General features: G+C 49.2%; 1 protein-coding gene across 1 annotated transcript in view; it reads left to right on the top strand.

Moving 5' to 3' along the window:
- Window positions 1-21,490, top strand: part of AGRN (agrin) — a 306,032-nt gene that overhangs the window by 280,945 nt on the left and 3,597 nt on the right. The window contains exons 31-35 of the mRNA XM_084822037.1: window positions 4,969-5,085; window positions 6,708-6,897; window positions 8,081-8,168; window positions 18,334-18,558; window positions 21,226-21,329. Of these exons, the coding sequence (XP_084678163.1) occupies window positions 4,969-5,085; window positions 6,708-6,897; window positions 8,081-8,168; window positions 18,334-18,558; window positions 21,226-21,329 (724 nt within the window). The remainder of the gene's footprint in view (window positions 1-4,968; window positions 5,086-6,707; window positions 6,898-8,080; window positions 8,169-18,333; window positions 18,559-21,225; window positions 21,330-21,490) is intronic.

Genomic DNA, 21,490 nt, shown 5'->3' with positions numbered 1-21,490 from the left:
TCCAGCTGAGCAGGAGTCAGGTTTCCCAAAGAGGCAAGAATAGACACCACCGCAGACAGCTCCAAGTGATGTGGGGCAGGAAGCTAGACAAACTTGCCTGCATGTTGCGCCAACAAGCAGCAGTTTGTGACTGAGCCTTAAGTATGGGTTTGGCTTGCTTTAGACTGGTTAACCCCACCTCCCTATTAACTGAGGCCTTCTCCCTTAAAGGAGCCTGGTCTGTTTCAGCAGCCTCAGGCTTCGATGAAATGGAAGTGGCTGCGCCGTGATGGTATCTTTATGGCTAGAGTCCTCAGAATGATAGGATGGCAAGGCAACCTTCCCCAGAGATGGGGAGCTGGTCCTTGGAGAACTAGATCCTAAGGAGGTGGAAACCTTCTGACACCCTTCTGTAACCAAGCCCTGTCCCCGATCCATTAACTCAGCAGCTTTGTCCTCTGATGGGGAGGGATCTGGACCATGACAACTATCCCAAAACATAAAAATATACCATTCCATGGTGATAGATTTATTTTTTCCCCTAAGCTAAAAAGCTGCAAACCCTTCATGCATTTCTAGTAGGGGCAATGCTCCAATCCCTGGACTATTTCGGCTGGCCTTTTTGCTACCTATTCCATCTCTACATTGTCCCTCCCAATTTGAAAGCACCAGCACCACTTGTCTCCCCCCCCCCATCCCCACCTTTTATTCCTCTTGCAAACTGGGCATGTCCCATACAACCTCCCAGAATCCTCTGCAACATGCAAGGGTTCCTTGGCATATTATTCGATATGAAAATGTTTCCCGAAGAGAGAATTAAAAAAAAGAAACACCCACAAAACCGACTAAAGTACGTCATGCCCTTCTTCACTTTCATGCTCTTGGCCTTAGAACCCTGTTCCCAAATGGGTCCGTAATCTTAGACACAGTGGTTTCTTTCCACCTTTCAACACTGGGAAGGAAACACACCTCAGAAAGCAGAGTTGCAGTGGGGGGGGGGGAGGACTCCGAGATGCACAACAAAGAGAACAGAGGATGTCGGTGGCTTGTGTCTGATTTTCTACACACGCTCCTTTTTCTCCTCTTCCAAGCTTTAAAGTTTCCTTTTTAAAGGAGCTGCCTTGTGTCTACCAGAGCTGGACCCCCTCCCTCCCTGCCCCCCCCCACTGCTCCATTCTGTGCCTTTTCTCTCTCAATTGCCCACTGACGAGGGGACGGGTTGGAGCTTGTATCTTGCAACTCTCTGTGTGATTATGTATTCTCACTGATCTCTTGTTTTGTCTCCTCTCTCTTTTGATTCTCATTTGTCTTTCTTCCTTTTCCTCCTCCCTGCTGTCTGGATTTCAGAAATCCCGTAAGGTAAAGATAAGTATAATGGTCCTCGTCTCATTTTCCATCTCACCCGACACTGGCACACCTTCTCTGTCTTTCTGTGCCTTCATTCAAATGCCAGTAATTTATCACCCTTGCCACCTACCTGCCCTTTCCATCTTACAAAAATCACCTGTTGGTTTAGGTTTTGTTAGAATAGATGCTTTTTCTTTCTTCTTTGAAGGACTCATTAATTTCAACAATTAGTTTTTGTTTCACATTTCCACAAAGTTCGGTCATTCTCCATTTTTAATGCCATTGAACATTAGATAGTCTTTTAAAAATGCAATTAAAGGGGGCTTTGCTGCTGTGACTTAGGACAATGTCTGTGGGACTATGGCGGGCGAGGATTTGGAAAGGTGCCTTTTTTCTGTGGCCTCTGCTGCTCCATGTGTCATGGGAAGACTTAGAGAAGCTGGTTCAGAGGCTCATTTGCAAAGACAGGAGACATGGAACTAAGGGAGTCACTGGATCCTTAGAGCCCAGCCTATGTTCTTCAACTGCTATTGAAGTTGAAAAGGAACCATAATTGGTGGCAGTAGTCATCCTGGAGTGTGTTGAGAAGAAGATGCTGAGGAATCTGGAAACAAAGCTCTAAGAGGAGCAGTTGAAGGAACTGGGCATATTTAGCCTGGAGAAGAGACAATTAGGGGAGACATGATAGCTGTCTTCAAATATCTGAAGGGCTGTCATGCAGAAGATGGAGCAGAGTTGTTGTCTGTCTTTCCAGAGGGCAGGACTAGAATCAAATGGGTGAAAATGGCAGGAAAGCAGATTTCAGCGACGTATTAGGAGAAACTTTCTAGTGGTACAGCTTTCTTGGGCCTGTGGGCCCATTTGGAAATCTGAGAAACTGTCATGGACACCACCACAAAATGGCTGCCACGGGCAATTGCCTAGTCACAGAGTGGCTGCCAGGGCGTGCAGAGAGCCGCCTAGTCCCAGAGGACAAGCAACTTTCCCAAAAAACTCAGTACAAAGACAGAGGTTGGGTTGGAGCCTCAAATACATTCCACCTGCTTGACCCCACATAGCACAACAAAATACCCGTTACATGGAATGAAAATTGCCATTCGGAGAACCCTTCCAAATAGCAAACACATAGGCAAAATTAGCCCCCCGCCCACCCCAAAACAAACACACACTGAAACAACCCCCAAACCAGCAAACACACAGGCAAAACTACCCACAAAAAAATGCAAATGCCCAGGAAAAAGTACCCCCCACAAAAGAACATGCACACACAAACATAAGCAAAACTACCTCCAAAAAAGCAAAAAAGGCAACATGAATATGCAAGTCCCACACACGCGCACCTGCCCACATCGCTGCTTCCCACTGTCCCACAGACACCAAGTGCACCAGGCCACAGTAGGGTCCCTTTTCTTTCATTTCTTTTTAAACAACCAGTTTTAGCTGTCTGGCTAGATTGGCATGTTGGAAAGCAGCACACCAGCCCCCAGCTGCTCCCGCCCTCTTCCTTTCCCTCCCAAAGAATGTCGCTGGGCCCACATGGGACCCAGAGGCATCCTGAGGAAAGGAAAGAAAGAGGGCAGGGACTGGCTTTCCAGCTGCCCAAGGTCCTACAACTCCCAGCATGCCCCAGCCAGCATCTGTCTAAACATGCATAGGATGGCGCCCTAAAAATTCCTAACAGAATTGGGAGGGGCAGGAAGCCTTGAGGCACAAATGGAGGGATCTGGGGGTGTTTTGGCTTCCAACCCCAGTGGCGAGAGTTGTTTGACCATGGAACCAACAGCCTCAGGAGGTGCTGGGCTCCACTGGAAATATTTGAGCAGGGGCCGGACGGCTGTCTGTCAGGGGTGCTGTCATTGCATCCATTATTGAAGATCCTTTACTCAGCAGGGGGGTTGGACTGGATGACCGCTTCCAAGTCTACGATTCTAAGCTTCACATGTCGAAGGATCCAGGTTCAGCCCTTGGCATCTTCATTTAAAGGGATCAGGCAGCAAATGCGCAAATCCCCCCAAATGGCACATTTTCACGCTTTAGCCAATGTGGGAAATGCACATTTATGGCTGTTTCAAAAAAAGTTTGTGTATTTTTCTATGATGAAATTTGCGCACAGTTCCCAAAGGTTAGAAAAATGGTCCGCAAGTCCATGGAATCCACCCGACAGGGAAGCTGGCCCGCTGCGGAATCTGAGGGTTGGATTCATAAAAACTTGAACTCATTTGGTTCCATTGTGGATTTCTCTGACATCCCTACAGGGGACACATCCGTTGCCCGGTGACGATTCGCTATGTCCGATCCTCTCCCTCTCTATGCTCCTTTTCTCTCCTCTTCCAAGCTTCCTTTAGTTTCAAAGCCTTCCTTTTTACAGCAGCAGTCAGATAGGTATCTCTGTCTCATGTCTACTGTTTGGGGGAGGTTGGACTCAAATAATGGGGCAGAAGGAGGGGCCAATGTAGGGTTGACACCCCTATTACACACAGATGATGTCAGGAGCACCCTAGCGGCCTCTCTCAGTACACTCCAATAGCCAACTCAAGACACAGACGAAGGAGAGTCTTTGAAGGAGAGTCACTTGAAGACCCTGAACTTATGGGCTAGGGAGAGATCCTCCCTCTTTCCCTTGGGTCCACGAGAGGTAGCCGTTGCTTGTGCGCCAAACGGGTGCTACGCCTCCTTTCCACACCCTCCATTGCTCGTCGCTCCCTGCGTCTGCGTCGAGCGTCTAGCCCCCCTCCCGCACTCTCTCACTGCCTGGGTCACTATCTATCTCAGGAATGCCGGCAGGAGGAATCTCTGCCAGCTGCTGTGCCTGTGAGGGATGAGCTGGCTCCTCTCCCACAGGTTGCTGATCCTCCTCAGAATCAGAACTGCTCTGGGGTTCATCGGCTCAGTTTCCATCCTGACAGACGCTTATATGCCTTTAGCAGAAGAGGTCAAACAGAGATCAAGGAGAGAGGACTGCCTAAGGTCTCTGGTTTTATTCCCTGCATCTCCAGTTACCTGTTACATGATCCTTCTAACTAAAGATGCTGGGGATTGACCCTGGGACCTTCTGCAAGCCGCTCAGGTGCTTCCCCACTGAGCGATCATCCCTGCTCATAAGCTCCAGTTCCTCTCCCCCTCTAGGCAATACTGAATTAGATGAACAAGCAGTCTGACTGAGTTTAAGGCAGCTTCCTGTGTTCCAAAGCTGCAGAGCAGGCAGAAATCCAACCAGTGAAGTTTCACCATCTTTCCATCTTGGTCTTGGGGAAGACTTGATCCATTCAATTTCTACTTCCTATGCCATTACTAAACAAAGTACTTCTCAAGGATGTGTCTGGGGTGAAGTGGATGGGAGGTAGGAAACCACCCTTTGGCCATGTTGGCTGGGAATTATGGGACTTGCAGTCCAATACACCTGGAGGGTCCAAGGTCAAGAAGGCTATAGGAAATGGTGTAAAAGAAGCATAAAGCTTTGGAGGCCCAAATTCCTGATCCTTAGGAATCCTATCTATTTGGGGGGGGGGGTTTAATTTCTTTGTTAAATTTATGCCTCACCTTTCCATGCAAAATGTCCCATGCAGCTATGAGAGATCTGGTTTCCAATCTGGGTTTTCTCTTTTCTCACTGCATTTTCCACCCCTCTCCCCACCCCTCCAGCTGCCTCACACGTCCCTCAACCTGAAGGAACCCCTCTACGTTGGGGGAGCGCCTGATTTCAGCAAATTGGCCCGGGCTGCAGCAGTGTCCACCAGCTTTGATGGAGCCATTCAGAGGGTAAGACTGGCCCCTTATTAGGGATCAGGGAGAAATTCGTTCAGTTCGCATTTTAATGGGAATTTACCCCATTTTCCCTGATTTTGCACTTTCGAGCTTCTATGTGACACGAAACTCCGTAATCCTTCGTATTTTGCAGCCCTCGAAATTTTGCAATGGACTTCTCCAATGAAAAAGAAAAAGTGCCTTACAAATGTATATATTCGAGAAAAGAACATTTAAAAATGCAAAATATTAGAAAAATTGCTTGTAAAAAAAAAAATGTGTACAACAGGCAAAAATGCATACAAAAATGCACTGATTAGGAGAAATGTCCACAAAAATGCTTATGAATTTTCATGCAGTCTCGAACAAAAAATTCTCAAGTTTGGGACAAGCTGGATTTCAGACTGGAAAAATGAGAAACAGAGAGAAATCGAAATTGACGGATTGCTCATCGATGGGATGTGTCGAAATCGTCACTATGTAGCATTCTTTGAGTTTTCTTTAATGTTAACGAGACTTGATTGTGCCTCAACAAGTTGTGGTTTCATAGTGGAGTCCCCGAAAATCTTCAGCATGCTCATCCAATGGAAAACATACACATGCACCTCCATTTTTCCTGGATAGTCTTTCTTTTTTAATGTTACCCCCATGTGTGGAAAGAAAGCTACAACCGTAGATGCATTCTATTAAAGATAAGCACATTAAAAATCTCTCTTTCTCTCCATGGAGGCCCATTTAGGAGAGCTGACCATCTTCACTGGCCTCCTCTGAGCCCATTTGAAGAAAGATATAGACAAACTGAAAGGAGGGCAAAAAGACGATCAGGGGTGCAGAAAACAACTCTTATGCGGAAAGGTTGAAGGAACTGGGCATGTTTACCCTAAAGAAGAGATGACTGAGAAGGGAACATGATAGCCCCCTTCAAACACCTGAAGGACTGTTGCATGGAAGAGGGCAAAGATGTGTCCTCTGCTGCCCCAGAGCAAAGGGCTAGGTCTAACTGGCTCAAGTGACAGGAGGGTAGATTTCGGTTGAGCATTGGGACGAACTTCTGGGTGATGAGCAGGAGTGCAAAGCCCCAGGGTCCCAATCCAGCCCTCTGAGGTTCCTCATAGGGCCAACCTCCATACCCCCGGCCCACTTCCTTTCTCCCAACCACCAATCGTTTGGTGGTTTCCCAGCTTTTGTGCAGTTTTTTACCCCCATTCTAAAAGACTGAAATGCCTCTCCTGAGGCTTAGCTAGGGGCGGTAAGATCTTTAAGCTAAAATAGGCTGTTATCTTTTTGTTTTTGGCCCCGCCCATCATCAGAGTGCATCCCAGAGAGCTTCCCCAAAATGGAATTCAGTCCTTGGGCTGAAAGACAATCCACACCCCTGCCCAAGAGGGGTATTGGGGTGTCCGCTGGAGGTCTTCAAACACAGGCTGTACTGTCATCTGTTGAAGATTCTCTTGTGCTTGATTTCCTGCATTCAGCAGCAGGTTGGCCTACGAGGCCCTCCTCCAACGCTATGATTTTAACCCAGAAGAATGATCAGGATTCCTCACCCTGTGGTGAAGCTTCCCTGTTTTCCTAAACAAAAATCCACCCTAATGCTCGTTTCTTCTTCTTTCTTTTTTTCCGTCCCCACCTGTCAGATTTCCATAAAGGGCATTCCGCTTCTGAAGGAGGAGAACATCCGCAGTGCCATTGAGATCTCCTCCTTCCGCTCGCACCCCTGCACTCAGAAGCCCAGCCCTTGCCAGAATGGGGGAATGTGCAACCCCCGTCTGGAGAGCTACGAGTGCACGTGCCAGAGGGGCTTCTTTGGGGCACACTGTGAGAAAGGTGAGGCCGTGCTAGCTAGAGCGACCGCAAGAAGTGGGGAGGGATGTGCTGCAGGCAATCGATTTCTTGGCCTGCCCACCCATGATGAAATAGAGACTGCAATGTGTTGTATCCAGTGTAATTTGGAAATGCTGAAAAGCAGTAGGACCAGGGGGCAGTGCTTTGCCGTCCATGTGTATGGTGCTTTGCAGGGTAAGGACCTTTGGTTCTGTGGGCATGGCTGCCCCACATGGCGAGGTCTCAGAATTGAAGCTTGGAACTCCTTACTGGCCATTGGGTCCCTCCTGGACAAGGACTATCAAGAGCTTCCTGTTTGCACTGGGATTTTGCCTGAGCAACAAATTCTTAGTTGGCCTGGGGTGTTTCTGCGTGTTCCCTGGCTCCGACTCTTGGCTTCACTCCTGGCTCCTGGTCCCTGGCTCATCTCTGAGAGCAGACTGCAACTCAGCCCTGACAGTGTTCCAATGCTCACGTCTCCCTGGGAGTGCCATCACGCAACCAACCCAGCTGGAAGTTAACGTGTTTGGGGTGGAAGAGATATGTGGCCACTGGTGCCAATGTGTGGGAAGCCTGGTTCATCCCTTCAGGACTGTCCAAGCTCCCCCCACCCCCGGTGGCCAAAAAAGGAGTGGCGCAAGCAGAGGAAGGTGCTGGAGGGGCATAAGCAGCAACATCAGCCCCTTGAAGTGTTGGAAAAAGGGCTCCCCCTCCCACTGCTTCCATCACACATGAACTCACACTTCATTCCAGCTGGAGAAAAGAATAGCCGGGGGTGGATATGGCACATGGGGACCATGATCATTCCCCACTCTCAACATCCACCCAAAGGTGCAGTTGTTTGGCTTTTGGTTGACGGGGACAGAGAAACCACACTACATCCCGGGGCCTACCAAGCGGCTGTTATTTGCCAGTGCCACCTGTCCCCCAAATGCCACACGGCCATCAAGAACAGCACCCTTTGGGCATGGTAAGGGCATGTGCAAAGTCACCCTATTCAGCGTTGTTGGGGTCATCCAGAACTTTTGCTGGTGGTAGAGGCTTGGAAGCGAGCACATTTGCCCCTCTCCCAAGAACTACTGCCAGCGATCCATCTTCAGCCAGTTGGAATAGCTAGGGAGCATAGCCCATCAGGGAGCCTAACCTGTCTGCCTGTTTGTGTGTGTTTTTGCTTCTCTCCCTCTAGTCAACATCGAGAAGGCAGCAGGAGACTCAGAGGCCATTGCCTTCAACGGCAGGACATACATAGAATACCACAATGCTGTAACCAAGAGGTAACACCTTTCCTTTGGACTAGGGATTTAGGGGGTAAAAACAGGGTTTTTAGTAGGAGTTCAACCCAGCGCTTGATATTTGACCATGAAGCCGGGAGATGTGGAAGCCATTTTCCCTGCACATTCTTCTCTCCAAGGATGCTCAAGCCATACCCACCAGCTGTGAATGCGTGGGGCTGAGCTGTAAAGCCCAGCCACCGGGGGTGAGCTAGGTAAAGAGTAGGCATGGTTGGGCATCTGCTGAGGGCCCACACCACAGGAGGGGCCCACTAACAAAAGCCCCTGGAGTTTCTCCTCTTCATCATTGTAACCTGCTTGTCACCTGCCTCTCACCCTGGCCCTGACAACAGTGGTGGAGAGGAAGAGGAGCAGGAGATGCCATGGCCTGCTTGCTCCCTGGCCCTCTCCCTGCCAAGCAAGCAAGTGGCAGCAATGATGAGGAAGAGGAGGACGAGCACGAGCAGCTGGTGACAATGACAGGGAGAATGCAGACTCACTGAGGGTGTCTTCCCCAAGGGCCCTCAAAAACGTGGAGCCATGACATTGTCATGCCATGACTGGTAAAATCAAGTTCGGTCCATAATTTGGGGCAGAGAGAATTGATCTTTTCGATGAGTGTGATGGTGGTTGCTTTACCTGGTCGTCTGCAGCTTGGCTGACTTCCTTGAGGCATTGGGCACTTTAATGTTCTGCTAAACATTTGGTCATGCCAGGACAGCCCCCTCCTTGAGATACACAAGGCTCCAGATTCCACAGGCTTGATTGGGGGGGTGGGGGGGGGATGTCCTTTCCCTGTGGCAGGGAGTGGTACTGATGACCTCCTTGGCCCTTCTGGCCCCAAGATTCTATGGTCCCTTTAAACCCTGTGGCCTTTCCATTCCAATGATCCACAATGTTCAAGGATGAATTTTAGAGTCATAGAACCAGAATCATAGAATCATAGAATAGTAGGTTTGGAAGAGGCCTACAAGGCCATCGAGTCCAACCCCCTGCTCAGTGCAGGAATCCCACGCATCCTGTATACCTCTGCTGATCCAACCTTTGTAACCTTGCCTGTGCTCTACAAATAGGATGGGATGGGGCTGCAAATATGGCAGTCCAAGACGGAGGATTCATCCCCATGCCAAAATAAGAGAATACAAATTCCCTTCCTGGATAGGGGAGCAAGAGTTCATCTAGCCCAGCTTTCTGATTTCCAAACCAGTGGCCAGCTTAATGCCTCTGGGAAGCTCTCACAGATGGCGTACAAATGATGGCCTTCCCCTGTTCTCTGTATCTGGCATCTGCTGCTGAGAGATGGACTGCCTCTGTTCCACCCAGCTATTATAGCTAAAGTACTAGATACTCCCTCTTAATCCCAGCCATCGTGTCTGCCTACCTGCATCTGTCTCTCTTCTCGTGTCTCATGGTTAACATTTTTGTCCATCATACTCTTGGCTCCTTAGCCCTGTCTTTGTAACCCACCTGGGGCAGGGGCTTCTTGTGTGTATTCTCTGTTCCAGCTTTGGTGATGCCCTTGATCAGCTTTTTCCTGTTTGGCGGTCCCTTTGGAGAAAGTTATATGTTATTTCTTTCCTGTGCTGTCTGTCCATCCCTCTCTCTCCCTCCCTCTCCCTCCCTCTCCCTCTCTCTCAATCCCTCCCTCTCCCTCTCTCTCAATCCCTCCCTCTCCCTCTCTGTCTGTGTGTCCTGAATGTCTTTGTTTCTTTGTTTTCAAGCCAACTGACCAATGAGATTCCGGCGTAAGTAGTCTTCCTTCCTCTCCCGCACCCCCACCCCAATCACTTTCTCATGCCAACCATCCTGCCTCTTGCCAACCCACCAGGTCACTCCATCCCCACTACAGTTCATCAGCCTTCTTTGAGGGAGGGACAGGAAGCCCTCAAGCAGCCCTCCCCTAACCCAGTGCCTTCCAGATGTGTTGGACTGCCAACCAGGGTGGGGAAGGCCATCTAAGAGGCACCATTCACGCCTTCGCTTAACACAGATGCGTGCACTTTGTTATACTTTAGCCAACCCTCTGACCACAGAGTCGGAGCTGTTAAAAAGCGAATTCAGGCATAACTTTCCCACTGCGCCCCGCATCCAGCGGCGTCCAAGGCTTTGTATGAGTTCGCCTGGGGCAGATTATTATTATTTGTTAGCTTAATCAAGTACACCCAGCCTGCTGAAATCTCAGAAACTGCCATTTATTTACGGCGCAATCCTATCGGGATGACTGTCGCCTCTGCGCTCCTCCCACTCTGCATTTTGGCCAGATGGGCTTTTTCACCCATCTAGCTAGGGCTCTGTGGAGCGGGAGGGAAGGAAGCTGGGGCAGCCTGGGGATAGAGAGTAAGCTGGCCTCCCCAGTCCACTCTCCGCCCACCGGCACGCCCCCTTTCCCTCTTCTCTGAGGTCACTTTTGCGAGTTCAGAGAGGCAGCCGGCGCAGTTCTCCCCGCGCCAGCTACAAAGCAGGGGGCAGGGGCGGGGAGCTCGAATTCCTGGCTCCTACGTTGTAGTGTTGTCTCTGACCTCAGATCCAGGCATCCAAGCTATCCTATACCTGCCTGTCAAGGGCTCCTTGGAGGGCTCTCTCAGTCTAATCCAGTAGCCAAGTCCAGACACAGACAAAGGGATTCCTTTCAAAGCTTTATTCTTCTTTTACAACTTAACAACTATACCGTTTGCAACTAGATCTGAGCAGCACAGTACCTATGCCCTAAGTTGGAACAGTTGGTCCCCGTTTGAAAGGGAATTACTGGCAGAGCCCTGAACTTAAGGGCTAGGGAGAGTCCCTCCCCTTTTCCCTTGGATCCTCTGGGCGCAGCCGTTGTTTGCGCACCAACCGGGCACTACGCCTCCTTTCTGTGCCCTCCATTTGGCGCCACTCTCTGCGTCGGCGTCGCACGTCCACCAAGACTACTTCCCGCGCTCGGCCACCCCCTGGACTGCTTTCTAATCTAGGAATGCTGGTGGGAGGAATCTCCGTCAGCTGTGGGCCCTGGGAAAGAGGAGCGCGCTCCTCTCCCAGAAGCGACTGCTCTTCCTCAGAATCAGAACTACTCTGGGATTCTATGGGCTCAGTGTCCACCCTGACACTGCCCTCCCCCAGTCTCTATCTAGGGGCCATAACCTTGGTCCTTTGGTTTAGCTTAGTCAGCTACATGCAGTGGTGTAGTGGAGCCAGGGAGCTGGGAGATCCGGGTTCTAGTCCCCACTCGGCCATGGAAGCTCACTGGGTGACTTTGGGCCAGTCACACACTCTCAGCCCAACCTACCTCACAGGGTTGTTGTTGTGAGGATAAAACGGAGAGGAGGAGGATAATGTAAGCCGCCTTGGGTTCCTTGCAAGAGGAAAAAAGGCGGGATATAAATGCAATAATAAATAAATAAATAAAATTATCAGCAGGGCAGCAACATCATCGGCCCCACCCCGCAGATGTCCCTGCCCTCTCTGAGCTTAGCTGCAGTCCTCACAGTACCTGCAGAGGGAAGCGAATTCTCCCAGCAAGCAAAACTGTTTTGCTCCTCATTGTAATGTAAAGGATTTGGGGGCTGGCTGGCTCTCGAATGGGCCCATTAGAAAAGCTGTGCCGCTCACCCTGCTCCATTTCAGAAGTGCCACTTGGCAGGGAGCAAAATCTTTTGTCCTTCTCTTTGGAAAGAGCAGCGTCTCCTGGGTCACATCCCATGCCATCCCCTGCTGTGTATATGTAGTGCGCATGGTGCATTTCCACGCCACCTCATTCTGTGCTCAGGGACAGTGTGAGGAAGGACTGGGATGTGGAGGAACCTGCATGTTGACAGAGAGCGTGGGGGCGGGCACCCCAAAGAGCACCCCAGGGGGCAGTAAGAGGTTGGCCTGGCTCCTGCAAGCCTCTCAGGGGCACACTCACATCTCTCTCATTAAGGAAATGCCGTACATTTTGACGAGGGCAACTTTCACAGGAAACAAGACCTCCTCCCCCTTAGAGGTACGCACTGCCTCCTTCTGGTGCCTTAGAAGCCCTGCTAGGAAATGAAGAAAAGATTGCATTATGGGTACCTGGTACATTGATTTGTTGTTTATTGACTTGTGGCATTTTTAGCTAGGAAGGGAAAATTAAGTCAATATACCAAGCTGTACACAACACAGAGAAGAACCACAGACTATTCTTCCCGGTTGCAAGCTGAGCAAAACCCGTCATAGCATCAGATCTGTGCAGGGCCTTAGCTAGGAGAGGTCTGCCAACTCTCCATGTGTCGCCTGCCACAGAGCTGAAATGCCACCCCTTGGCACTGGGCCTTATGCTGCCATGGCAGAGTTTCCCGTGTGAGGACTAGGAACTTGAATTAAGACTGATGTTGTTTCAAAGCCATAACATGGAACATAGATGTGTGTTTGGGCCTTCGTGGATCTTTTTAAGTTGGAGTGCAGAACCTCAGGCGTGGGGGCCAAATTTGGCCTGCCTGGGGTTTCAATCCAGCCCCCCAGAGTTCCCCAGTTGCCCCCTTTTCCCCAACCTCCAATCATTTGGGGGTTTCCTGGCTTTTGTGCCATTTTCCCCCCAGTCTAAAAGGCTGAAATGCCTCTCCTACTGGCAGTAGGAGCTTTAAGCTAAAATATGATGGAATTTTGGCTCCGTCCCCTTTTCTTTGGCTCCACCCCCCACTGGAATGTGGGAGCCCATGAGATGGAATTCAGCCCTTGGGCTGAAAGACGTTCTGCACCCCTGCTTCAAGTCATCACACAGCTGCTTTTCTACTTCTCTGGCAACATTTCTTGCCCAGAGTTAATTTTGACAAAGCTGTCTCGATGAGTGCTTGCAACGTCAGTTCTTTTGTCACAATCTCTGCATATATTAAAAAAAAATGATAGCGTGTGCGCGCGCCTGCGTACAAAATCTAATTAATTGTCGAAAATTGGAAAATTGAAAACAGAAGCCATGGAATGTTGTTTTGTCTCTATTTATGTAGAAACCGCAAATATGTAGAGGAGCGAGTGGAATTTTTTCAGTATGTTGACAATCCACGGTGGGTTTTTTTTTTCTTCTTGGCAACATATTTTTTAGTAAAGAAAAAAGAAATTGGTCTCCAAAGATCACATTGAGCAAGAGGGCTTGACAGCTGTGACCCAGCTTTAGCAGGGGTTAAGGGTCTCAATACAATCTTTGCAGCTGAAAATTACCACCGTGGACCTTGAATCCCATTCTGGAAAGGAAAAAATAACCGATCTCTGCTATATCACTGGAACTGAAATGTGTTAAAACAGCAAGGCACCCTTGCACTGTGGTGAAAAGTAAAGGGATACAGAGGCTGGCTTACGTGATTAGAGACACAGCAGGTTGTCTGGGGGATTGCTGAGTTTAGTGTTGTTTTCCTGAAACAACCACGGTTGTTTTAGACAGGCAGACCACTCTGGGGTGCCACCACATGCTTGCATTGGTTTCGGAAAGAATGAATGTCCCCTCTGCATACCTGAGGCAATGATCTTCTATTGTGCATGTGGCCATGTATTCTGATACGAAGCAGATCCTCTTTTTCTTGCTCTCCACGTGCTTCACTCTCTGGTTTAACCTCTCGCCCCGTGCCAACTAACCCAAGACAGTAGTCATGTTAAGGGGTTGTTTTCTTATTTCTGGTCATGTGAGCAAGCATATTCTGTGATGAGATGAAGGTATATCACGAGGCCTTATTTAACAAAGAAATGGGGCTCTTCCACCTTCATGCTCCCACCCTTTGGTCATGTAACCAATCCAGGATAAAAGTGAGATGAAAGGATTAATTAGAAGTGAAACCAGGATAAACAAAGAGACCCTCATCATCCAAGGACTCTATTCTTTGCTTCTGCCTCTGATGGTTATCCCTCAACTGTGTAGACAAGTTTAAGGGCCTATTATTTCAGGATATGCAGAAACCATTTATGTCGCCCAGTGGTAAACGACATTTCTCATTCACAAGATCCCAGATCGGTATTTAGAAAGAGCTACTGGGATCTCTCATGTTTCACAGGGGCTAGGCACCGTCCCCCCTGCCAGTCGGTTCACTGTTTTCCATGAGCGCTTATTGCATGCCTCCCCTTTCTTCCTGCTTCTAAGTCCTGATGCTCTGGACTATCCTCTGGATATCAGGTGAGTCTCAACAAGGCTTCTGCACTTGGTGTCTCTGGTGTCCAGATGTTGCTACCGCTGTCACCATCTTCTTGTTTGTTTGTTTGTTTGTTTGTTTGCATTCTGCTTTGCTCTTTTGCATGATTGCTGGTTCATCTTTATGGTTTCATGACCAAGGGCCTGAAAAATCACAAAGAACCTGTGGTCCAGCCCATGCTCAGAAACAGGGCTCTACCATGGTTCATTTGTGACCCACTTCTTCAAGCCCTTCACCCTCAGACACCATGTTTAAAACAAAGCTGAAACTAAATTTCACCCAGTTAGGATTTGCATGTCCAAAGGTGGTGGACCCCTCCCATTTCTGAACTTTGAGAAAGAGGGTTTGCAAAGACAAATGTTGTCCTGATTCAGAGTAACAGAGCTCCCATTACGAATGTGGGAGAAACCTGCAACAGACTCAAATAAGTCTGGATTTCTATGAATCCGACTCGAGGACGCAGCTTTTTCTGAGTCGCGTGGATTTCACAGATTTGCGGAATGGTTTTTTACTTTTGTGGCAGGGGATTTGTGCAAATACGCACCTGCACCAGTACGCACCTGTACTAATGCCCTTTTGCGCAAATGCACACTTGTGCAAATGTGCATTAGCGCAAATGCTCATTTGCAAACAGGAACAAAATTCTCATACATCCCTAAAGAACAATCCGATTCTGTCAATGAGCGAACGACAGAACGAAAGACACCTGATAATCTGCAAAACACAGATAGAATGGATTTAATAAAATCTGGACCTCCCTAGCTCCCATGATCCAATTTTGGCACAAAGTCTGCTGCTCTACAGCACCACCTCTGCACGTGGCTCGAGGATGTGCTGCAGTTTTCAGGATAAGTGGAATCGGGGGACCTGAGGAGCCAATAAGGTCCCACACAGCTTCCTGTAGTTGCTACCAAGATAACGTGTTGCTCAGTGCTGGTTGAGCTCCCTTCAAGCCTCACCTGAGCCTGCAGCCCCCATAGTTACCTGCATACTTTGCTGCTGCCTCTTCCACATACAAGTCCTTGGCCTGGTGTATGTGCACCTAGCCAGGTGATGGACTTTGCAAGGTGGAGGAGAGGCACAGGGCGCCCTTCCCCTCTCCCATGCAGATAACATCCCTTGGGAGCTGAGCGCTCTTTACAAACACTGGTTCCTGCATTCCTGCCCCCCTTGGGGCAGGCATGGTTAGGCTGCTACCAAAGACCCACATCCCAACAGGGGACCACTAACAAGAGTCCCCTGGACTTCACCATTGCAACCTGCTTGTTCACCCTCCTCCTAACTCTGGCCCAGACTAGGGTGGTGGTGAGAAGGAGGATCAGTAGATGCCACAGCCCAGCGGCTCTCTGCCTGTCAAGCAAGCAAGTGGTAGAAACGATGAGAAAGAGGAAGAGGAGGAAGAGTAAGAACAGTTGGTGACAAGGGTGGTGAAAAGGTAGCATCACTAAGGGAGGATGCCTTGCCCAGGGCTGTGAAAAATGTGGATCCAGCAGTGCAAGCATTACACACATGGAGATCTGTGGACAGACGTTCAGTACAGCAGCCATCTCACAAGTCACAAGGAAGGGATGGGCGCCTATGCAACCCCTCCCTCCCCTGGTCCTCATTGTCAGCACAGGGTATTATGGACCGAGAGCTTTCCCCGCCCCAGTAACACCATTCGCAGCTGTTATTGAGAAGGGGAAAGCAGGGCACAAGCGGCCCACAGTTTATCGCATATCCAGTCTTTTGGGATTTGCTAATTCATAATGGCTGTCCGATTGGTCGGTTGCCGTCAAGTGGTGCGGGGCGCCTCGTTCGACAGGATGAATGGCTTCACAACATTTGGGAGCTCCGTTTCAATTATCCAGATCACTGTAATGAGCTAATCCAGACGGCTCGCCCAAAAATAAATACATCAAAAAATTAAAATTAAATTCAGCAATGCACAGCCGATCATCCTTAATAAAGTTGTCAGCTGGCGAGGCTGCCGCAAATTAGGAAATCAGATTAAGGGGGTTCTTAATTCTGTTCGCACAACAGATAAATTGAAGTGAGCATCCATCTTAAATGGAAAAACAGCCAAGTGGGAACTGGAGTGCGGGATAGGAAACACTTCTTCGATTGCGGCTGACACCATATAAATAGCACACTGGGAAATTGAGGGGTCGGTGGGAGAATTTTTGTTTGTTTGCTGGTTCGTTTATTACAGTTCTATATGGCCCAATAGCTGAAGCTCTCCAGGCAGTTCACAAATTAGAGCTAAAACCATACAATATAAAAACAAAGCATAGCAACCCCCCCCCCATAAAAACAGCTACAGAATGAAACTGAAGTAAAATCTACAGCAGCACTAGCTAAGATCTAGAAAGCATGAACACAGTTTTTAAAAGCTGACAGACTAAAAAGCCTGGGGGCATAATAAGGTCTTCACCTGGTGCTCCAAAGACTACAGGGTAGACATCAAGACAGGCCTCTTTGGGGAGGGTATTCCACAAATGGGGGCCACCATTGAAAAGGCCCTCTCCTTAGTAGCTCTCTGCCTCACCTCATTTGTTGGGGGCCCATGGAAAAGAGCCTCTGAAAATGGTCTTGGGGTCTGGGCAGGTATATTGATGTACAGTGGATTCATCTACTCAGATGTAAGTCCCATTGAGTTCAATGAGGCATACTCCTACTTAAGTAAGTAGAGGATTACTGCCCTATTCATTCAGATTTCTATCTTGCTTCATCTCAAATGCCTATTTTAAGAAGAGAAGAGTCCTTCTGGATCAAAGAAGTCTGTCTGGGCTTCTGCAACTAGAATTTAGGGTGGCCAGATGCAAAAAGAGGACAGGGCTCCTGCACCTTGAATGGTTGTGTAGAAGAGGGGATTTCAGCAGGTGTAGCTGCTGAAATTCCCTCTTCTATACAACTATTCAAGATTCAGGAGCCCTGTTCTCTCTTGCATCTGCCCCCCCCCCCAAACTGGATGTTTCTGGGAGGCTCACAGTCAGGGCACAAAGACAACACCCTTCTCTGTTGTTTGCCTTCAACATCTCGAACTCCGAGGTATCCCACCTCTGAACTTGGAGGTTCTCCCATACTTGTAATAGCCAGTGCTAGACCTCCTTATGGATTAGTCTCCTCATCTTTAAAACCGCATGAACTCCACATGTCAAAATGTCCATATTGATGAAGTGTGTTAGAATTCCTCCCTTATTCCACCTTCCAGTTCATCAAATGTGGACTTCACCAGCAGCCACTGGGCATCCATTGCTGCCCCGTGTCTGTTGGGGGATGAAACACCTTTTCTGTGTTGTTGTGGGTGTTGTCTTGTGCGGACATGTGTGTGGTATATGTGCATCCCTGTCACCTTCTATAAGCCTGTCAACACAGCCGCCTTTCCCAGTCTTTATGAGGCCTTGGCATGGGCTAGGCCGGGTGTGAGCCTGAAGAAAATGGGGCTTTCTTGGTGGTTGGTTGCCTCAGCAATTTCTGCTGTTCTGCAGCATAAGAGTGACTGAGATAAGAGTCTCAGTCCCCCTTCCCTCCAGGAAGAGTCCGTGAGGTAAAATGGGATGTCTTTTCATAGCATTTTCTAGAACCCAAGTTTTTCCCATCTTAGGAACATCAAAGAGTTGGCACCTTGTAACTCTTCCACCTCAAAACATGCTTATATTTACCTGTACCACTGGAACCAGAAACGTTAATATTGTTTGGCCCTTCGTGGCTGACTCCGAAGAGTAAATCACACAAAGAGAGGAGTGATGGAATTAGAGATGTGAAGTCTTGGGGCGAGGAGGAATGAGGGTGGGGATGGGATGGAAAAATGGGGGGATTGTTTTTTTCTACATTTTTCAAAAAAAAATCTCAACATGTCCCCCCCCCAGTTTTTTCTGGATTCCCCCCAGTTTTTTTCAGTTTCTTCCCATTTTTTCTGGTGTTTTTTCCTAGGCCTTCACATCTCTAGATAGAATGCCAACTACTCATCCATCAAAGGTGTAGCTCTGCCCCTCGTGCCATTGCATGGGCGCTGAAGGGGGAGCCCTCCTTCGCTCAAAAACTGACGCTTGTCTCTTTTCATCTCGATGCAGCGAGAAGGCCCTGCAGTCAAACCACTTTGAACTAAGCATCAAGACCGAAGCCACGCAAGGCCTCATCCTCTGGAGCGGGAAGGGTCTGGACCGTTCAGACTACATTGCCTTGGCGATTGTGGATGCCCACGTACAGATGACCTACGACCTCGGCTCCAAGCCTGTGGTCCTGCATTCCACCATCCCAGTCAACACGAACCAGTGGATCCAAATCAAAGCATACAGGTGGGGGATGCATGAATCCACAACGAAGGAGCGGTCACTGTTTCCTTGTGTCACCCAGCTCTTTCGGTCAGTCTCCTTCAACCTCTGGGGAGGGGCCGTAGCTCAATGGTAGAGCCCCTGCTTTGCATGGAGAAGGTCCCAGGTTGAATTCCTGGCATCTCCAGGTGGGGCCAGGAAAGACCCCCATCTGAAATCCCTGGAGAGCTTCTGCAAGTCAGTGTCAACTGTACTGGGCTAGATGGACCAAGGCTGTGGCTTGGGTTAAGGCTGTATGTTGCTATAGAAGAGTGAATTTCTGTGGCTGCTGCTTCTCATCCACAGTGGTCTAGGCATTTGAAAAGCAGCAGTTACTGGAATTCCCTTGTATCATCCAAGGGACAAGAGCACGGTGATTAAAGCCACTGACCTTTCACACAACAAAGCCATCTTGAGCATCCAGCCCTTTCATTTACAACTCTCTGCCCCCAAGTGCAAGCTGATCCAAATGTTCAGAAATGGCAACATGGCACCCCTGGAATGTGGGTGGAGGCTTTGGGGAGGGGCGTGTGGTGCGTATTTGAATGCTCTTCTTTGTCCAAAATTCCCTGTGCAAGGAAAGCGAGGACATCAGGGGGGAGGCTAGGCCCACGCCTTTCTCCCTGAAATGCTTGCTTTCCACTGGCAAAGAGTATTTCTCTTTTACCATGACCACAAAATCCACCCTGCCAAAGCTGGCATGTCCCAGGAGGGCTGCCTACTGCTTTCTTCTGAATGTCTCGATCTGCTCCCTGACCGCCCCCTTGTCTTCCTCACTTGTTCTTCCCCTTTTGTTCTGCTCCGTTTGCCCTAAGAACATAAGCAGCTGCCTTATACTGGGTCAGACCTCTAGTCCACCTAGCCCACTATCTTCTATTGCAACAGGGTCCAGATCTGCCCGGTATTTCCCCAGCCTCTTTAACCAGGTATTGAACCCGGGACCTTCTGCACACAGAACACACGCTCTGCCACCGAGCCACCTCCTTGTCCCATCTTGCCTCCTCTTGTTGCTCTGTTCCCAAACCCAGATAAAGCCCCCTCCTTGCCTCTGCTGCTGAAGTTGCTTCCTCCTGCACAGAACTGAGGCTGAGCAAGCAAAGGGTCACCCCTCGCGCGTGTGTTGATCTCTGCCCTGGAGACCTGGCAGGTCATCAAAAATGAGAAAATCCAACCTTGGATGACTCAGGCTACACAGGCTGCCATCACCGGAGCTCATGCCTCGACTTGTCCGCTCTGGGTCCTAGGAAGAGGTCGCCGACAGGACAGGCAAAAGTCCCTTCCTCTGGATTGTAACACCTGTGCTTTTGGCAGCCAGCCCCCTCTTCTCCCCCTTTCACTCCCAGCCCACCTCTGCCAGCCGGGTGGATTTTTATTTATATCCGAGGGAGGCAGAGATGAGTGGCTGGAATGCCGGGGCTTTCCATCGATGCCTCCTGAGGTCCAGGACGAGTGTGGACAATGGGGAGTGTGTGAAGATTATGTCCATGCCATTCTTGAATTAAGGGGGGAAGGGTCAGAGGGGACATGATTCGGCTAAATCTGCGACAAGCCCAGGGTGTGGTTTGTAGGTCATTCCGTTCCATCTGTGTTTCATGGATTGTCAGGCGGCTTTCTGTTGCCCACCCATTGACCCTCCCTCTCTTTCCCACATAATTCCAGCACTGAGTCCAGAGGGCCAAATTGTGCTCCGGTAGTAGTCCAAACCATGCACTTGCATTAGAAATCAATAACGCAAATGGAGAATATTGGTTTATTTTTTCCTCGGGCTGCCATCCAGTTGAAGAGATCTTGGATCTTAAATTGATTAATCATATGAGTTGAGCTGATTCATTGATTAATCAGTCAGTCAAATGTGCGTACAAGTTTTTGAAGCAGGCGTACAAGTTTTTGAAGTATTGCCCTGCATACTTTACAGGGCAATCCTATATAGACCTCCTTAGAAGTAAGTCTCCCTAAGTTCAATGGGGCTTGCTCCCAGGAAAATAGGTATAGGACTGCAACCTTAGTTACTTATTCCATTTGGCAGATGCCCAATAACTCATTCTCTGGACAACATACATATTAAAAGGAATTTAAAGGTCACTCCAAACCCACAAGATACAATTCAATTGAATTTTTTTAAAAAAAATCACTAAGGGCACAATCCTATGCATGTGTAGACAGAAAACATCTTACAATTCCATGTACAATGCAGGACTTTTTTCTTTTTAAACATACATAGGATTGCGCCCTAAAGTAATTATACAACAGACAGAAAAGCGTAAAAAATCATACTAAGCAGCAGGGGATGCAAACCGAAAAGTTCCAGAGAGCATTTCTTTCTTTCATACACTATGAGAACAACCCTTCTTGGTGTAAGGTCAACCTGTGGCCCTCCTGATGTTGTTGGACTACAACCCCCATCAGCCCCAGCCAGCATGGCCAATGGGAGTTGCAGCCCAGCAGCATCTGGAGGGCCGCACATTCTCTGTCCCTGGGCTACAGGCGTAGGGACCGAAGGTGCAGTGTCATCGGGACCATTTGCCGAAGTAACGTGGCCCCCAGATGCTGCAGGACAGGGCAAGGGCCTCTTCTTGTCAGCAGCGCCCAAGTCTGATCAGGCCGAATCCTGACCCCTTTGACGACTGCTTGCATTTTCCCGCTTTTTGGCAGAGTGCATCGAGAAGGGTCCCTGCAGGTTGGCAACGAGGCCCCCATCACAGGCTCCTCCCCCCTTGGAGCGACGCAGCTGGACACAGATGGGGCCCTTTGGCTGGGTGAGTTGAGCCTTGTTTAATCCAGCCATGCTTGTTCACCTGGCCTGGCCTGGCCTGGCCTGGCCTGGCCAAGCCAGGGCTCTCCTCCAGGTCGCCTGGTAGATCCGCTAAGTGGACGCTGGACATGGAATCATAGAATCATGACGCTACTGTGATCACTG

This window comes from Heloderma suspectum, chromosome 15 (genome assembly GCF_057233095.1).
Source record: "Heloderma suspectum isolate Gila_16-S chromosome 15, 16-S_ref, whole genome shotgun sequence".
In the NCBI taxonomy this organism is placed as follows: Eukaryota; Metazoa; Chordata; class Lepidosauria; order Squamata; family Helodermatidae; genus Heloderma; species Heloderma suspectum.
This window is presented reverse-complemented; position numbering and strand designations above follow the sequence as displayed.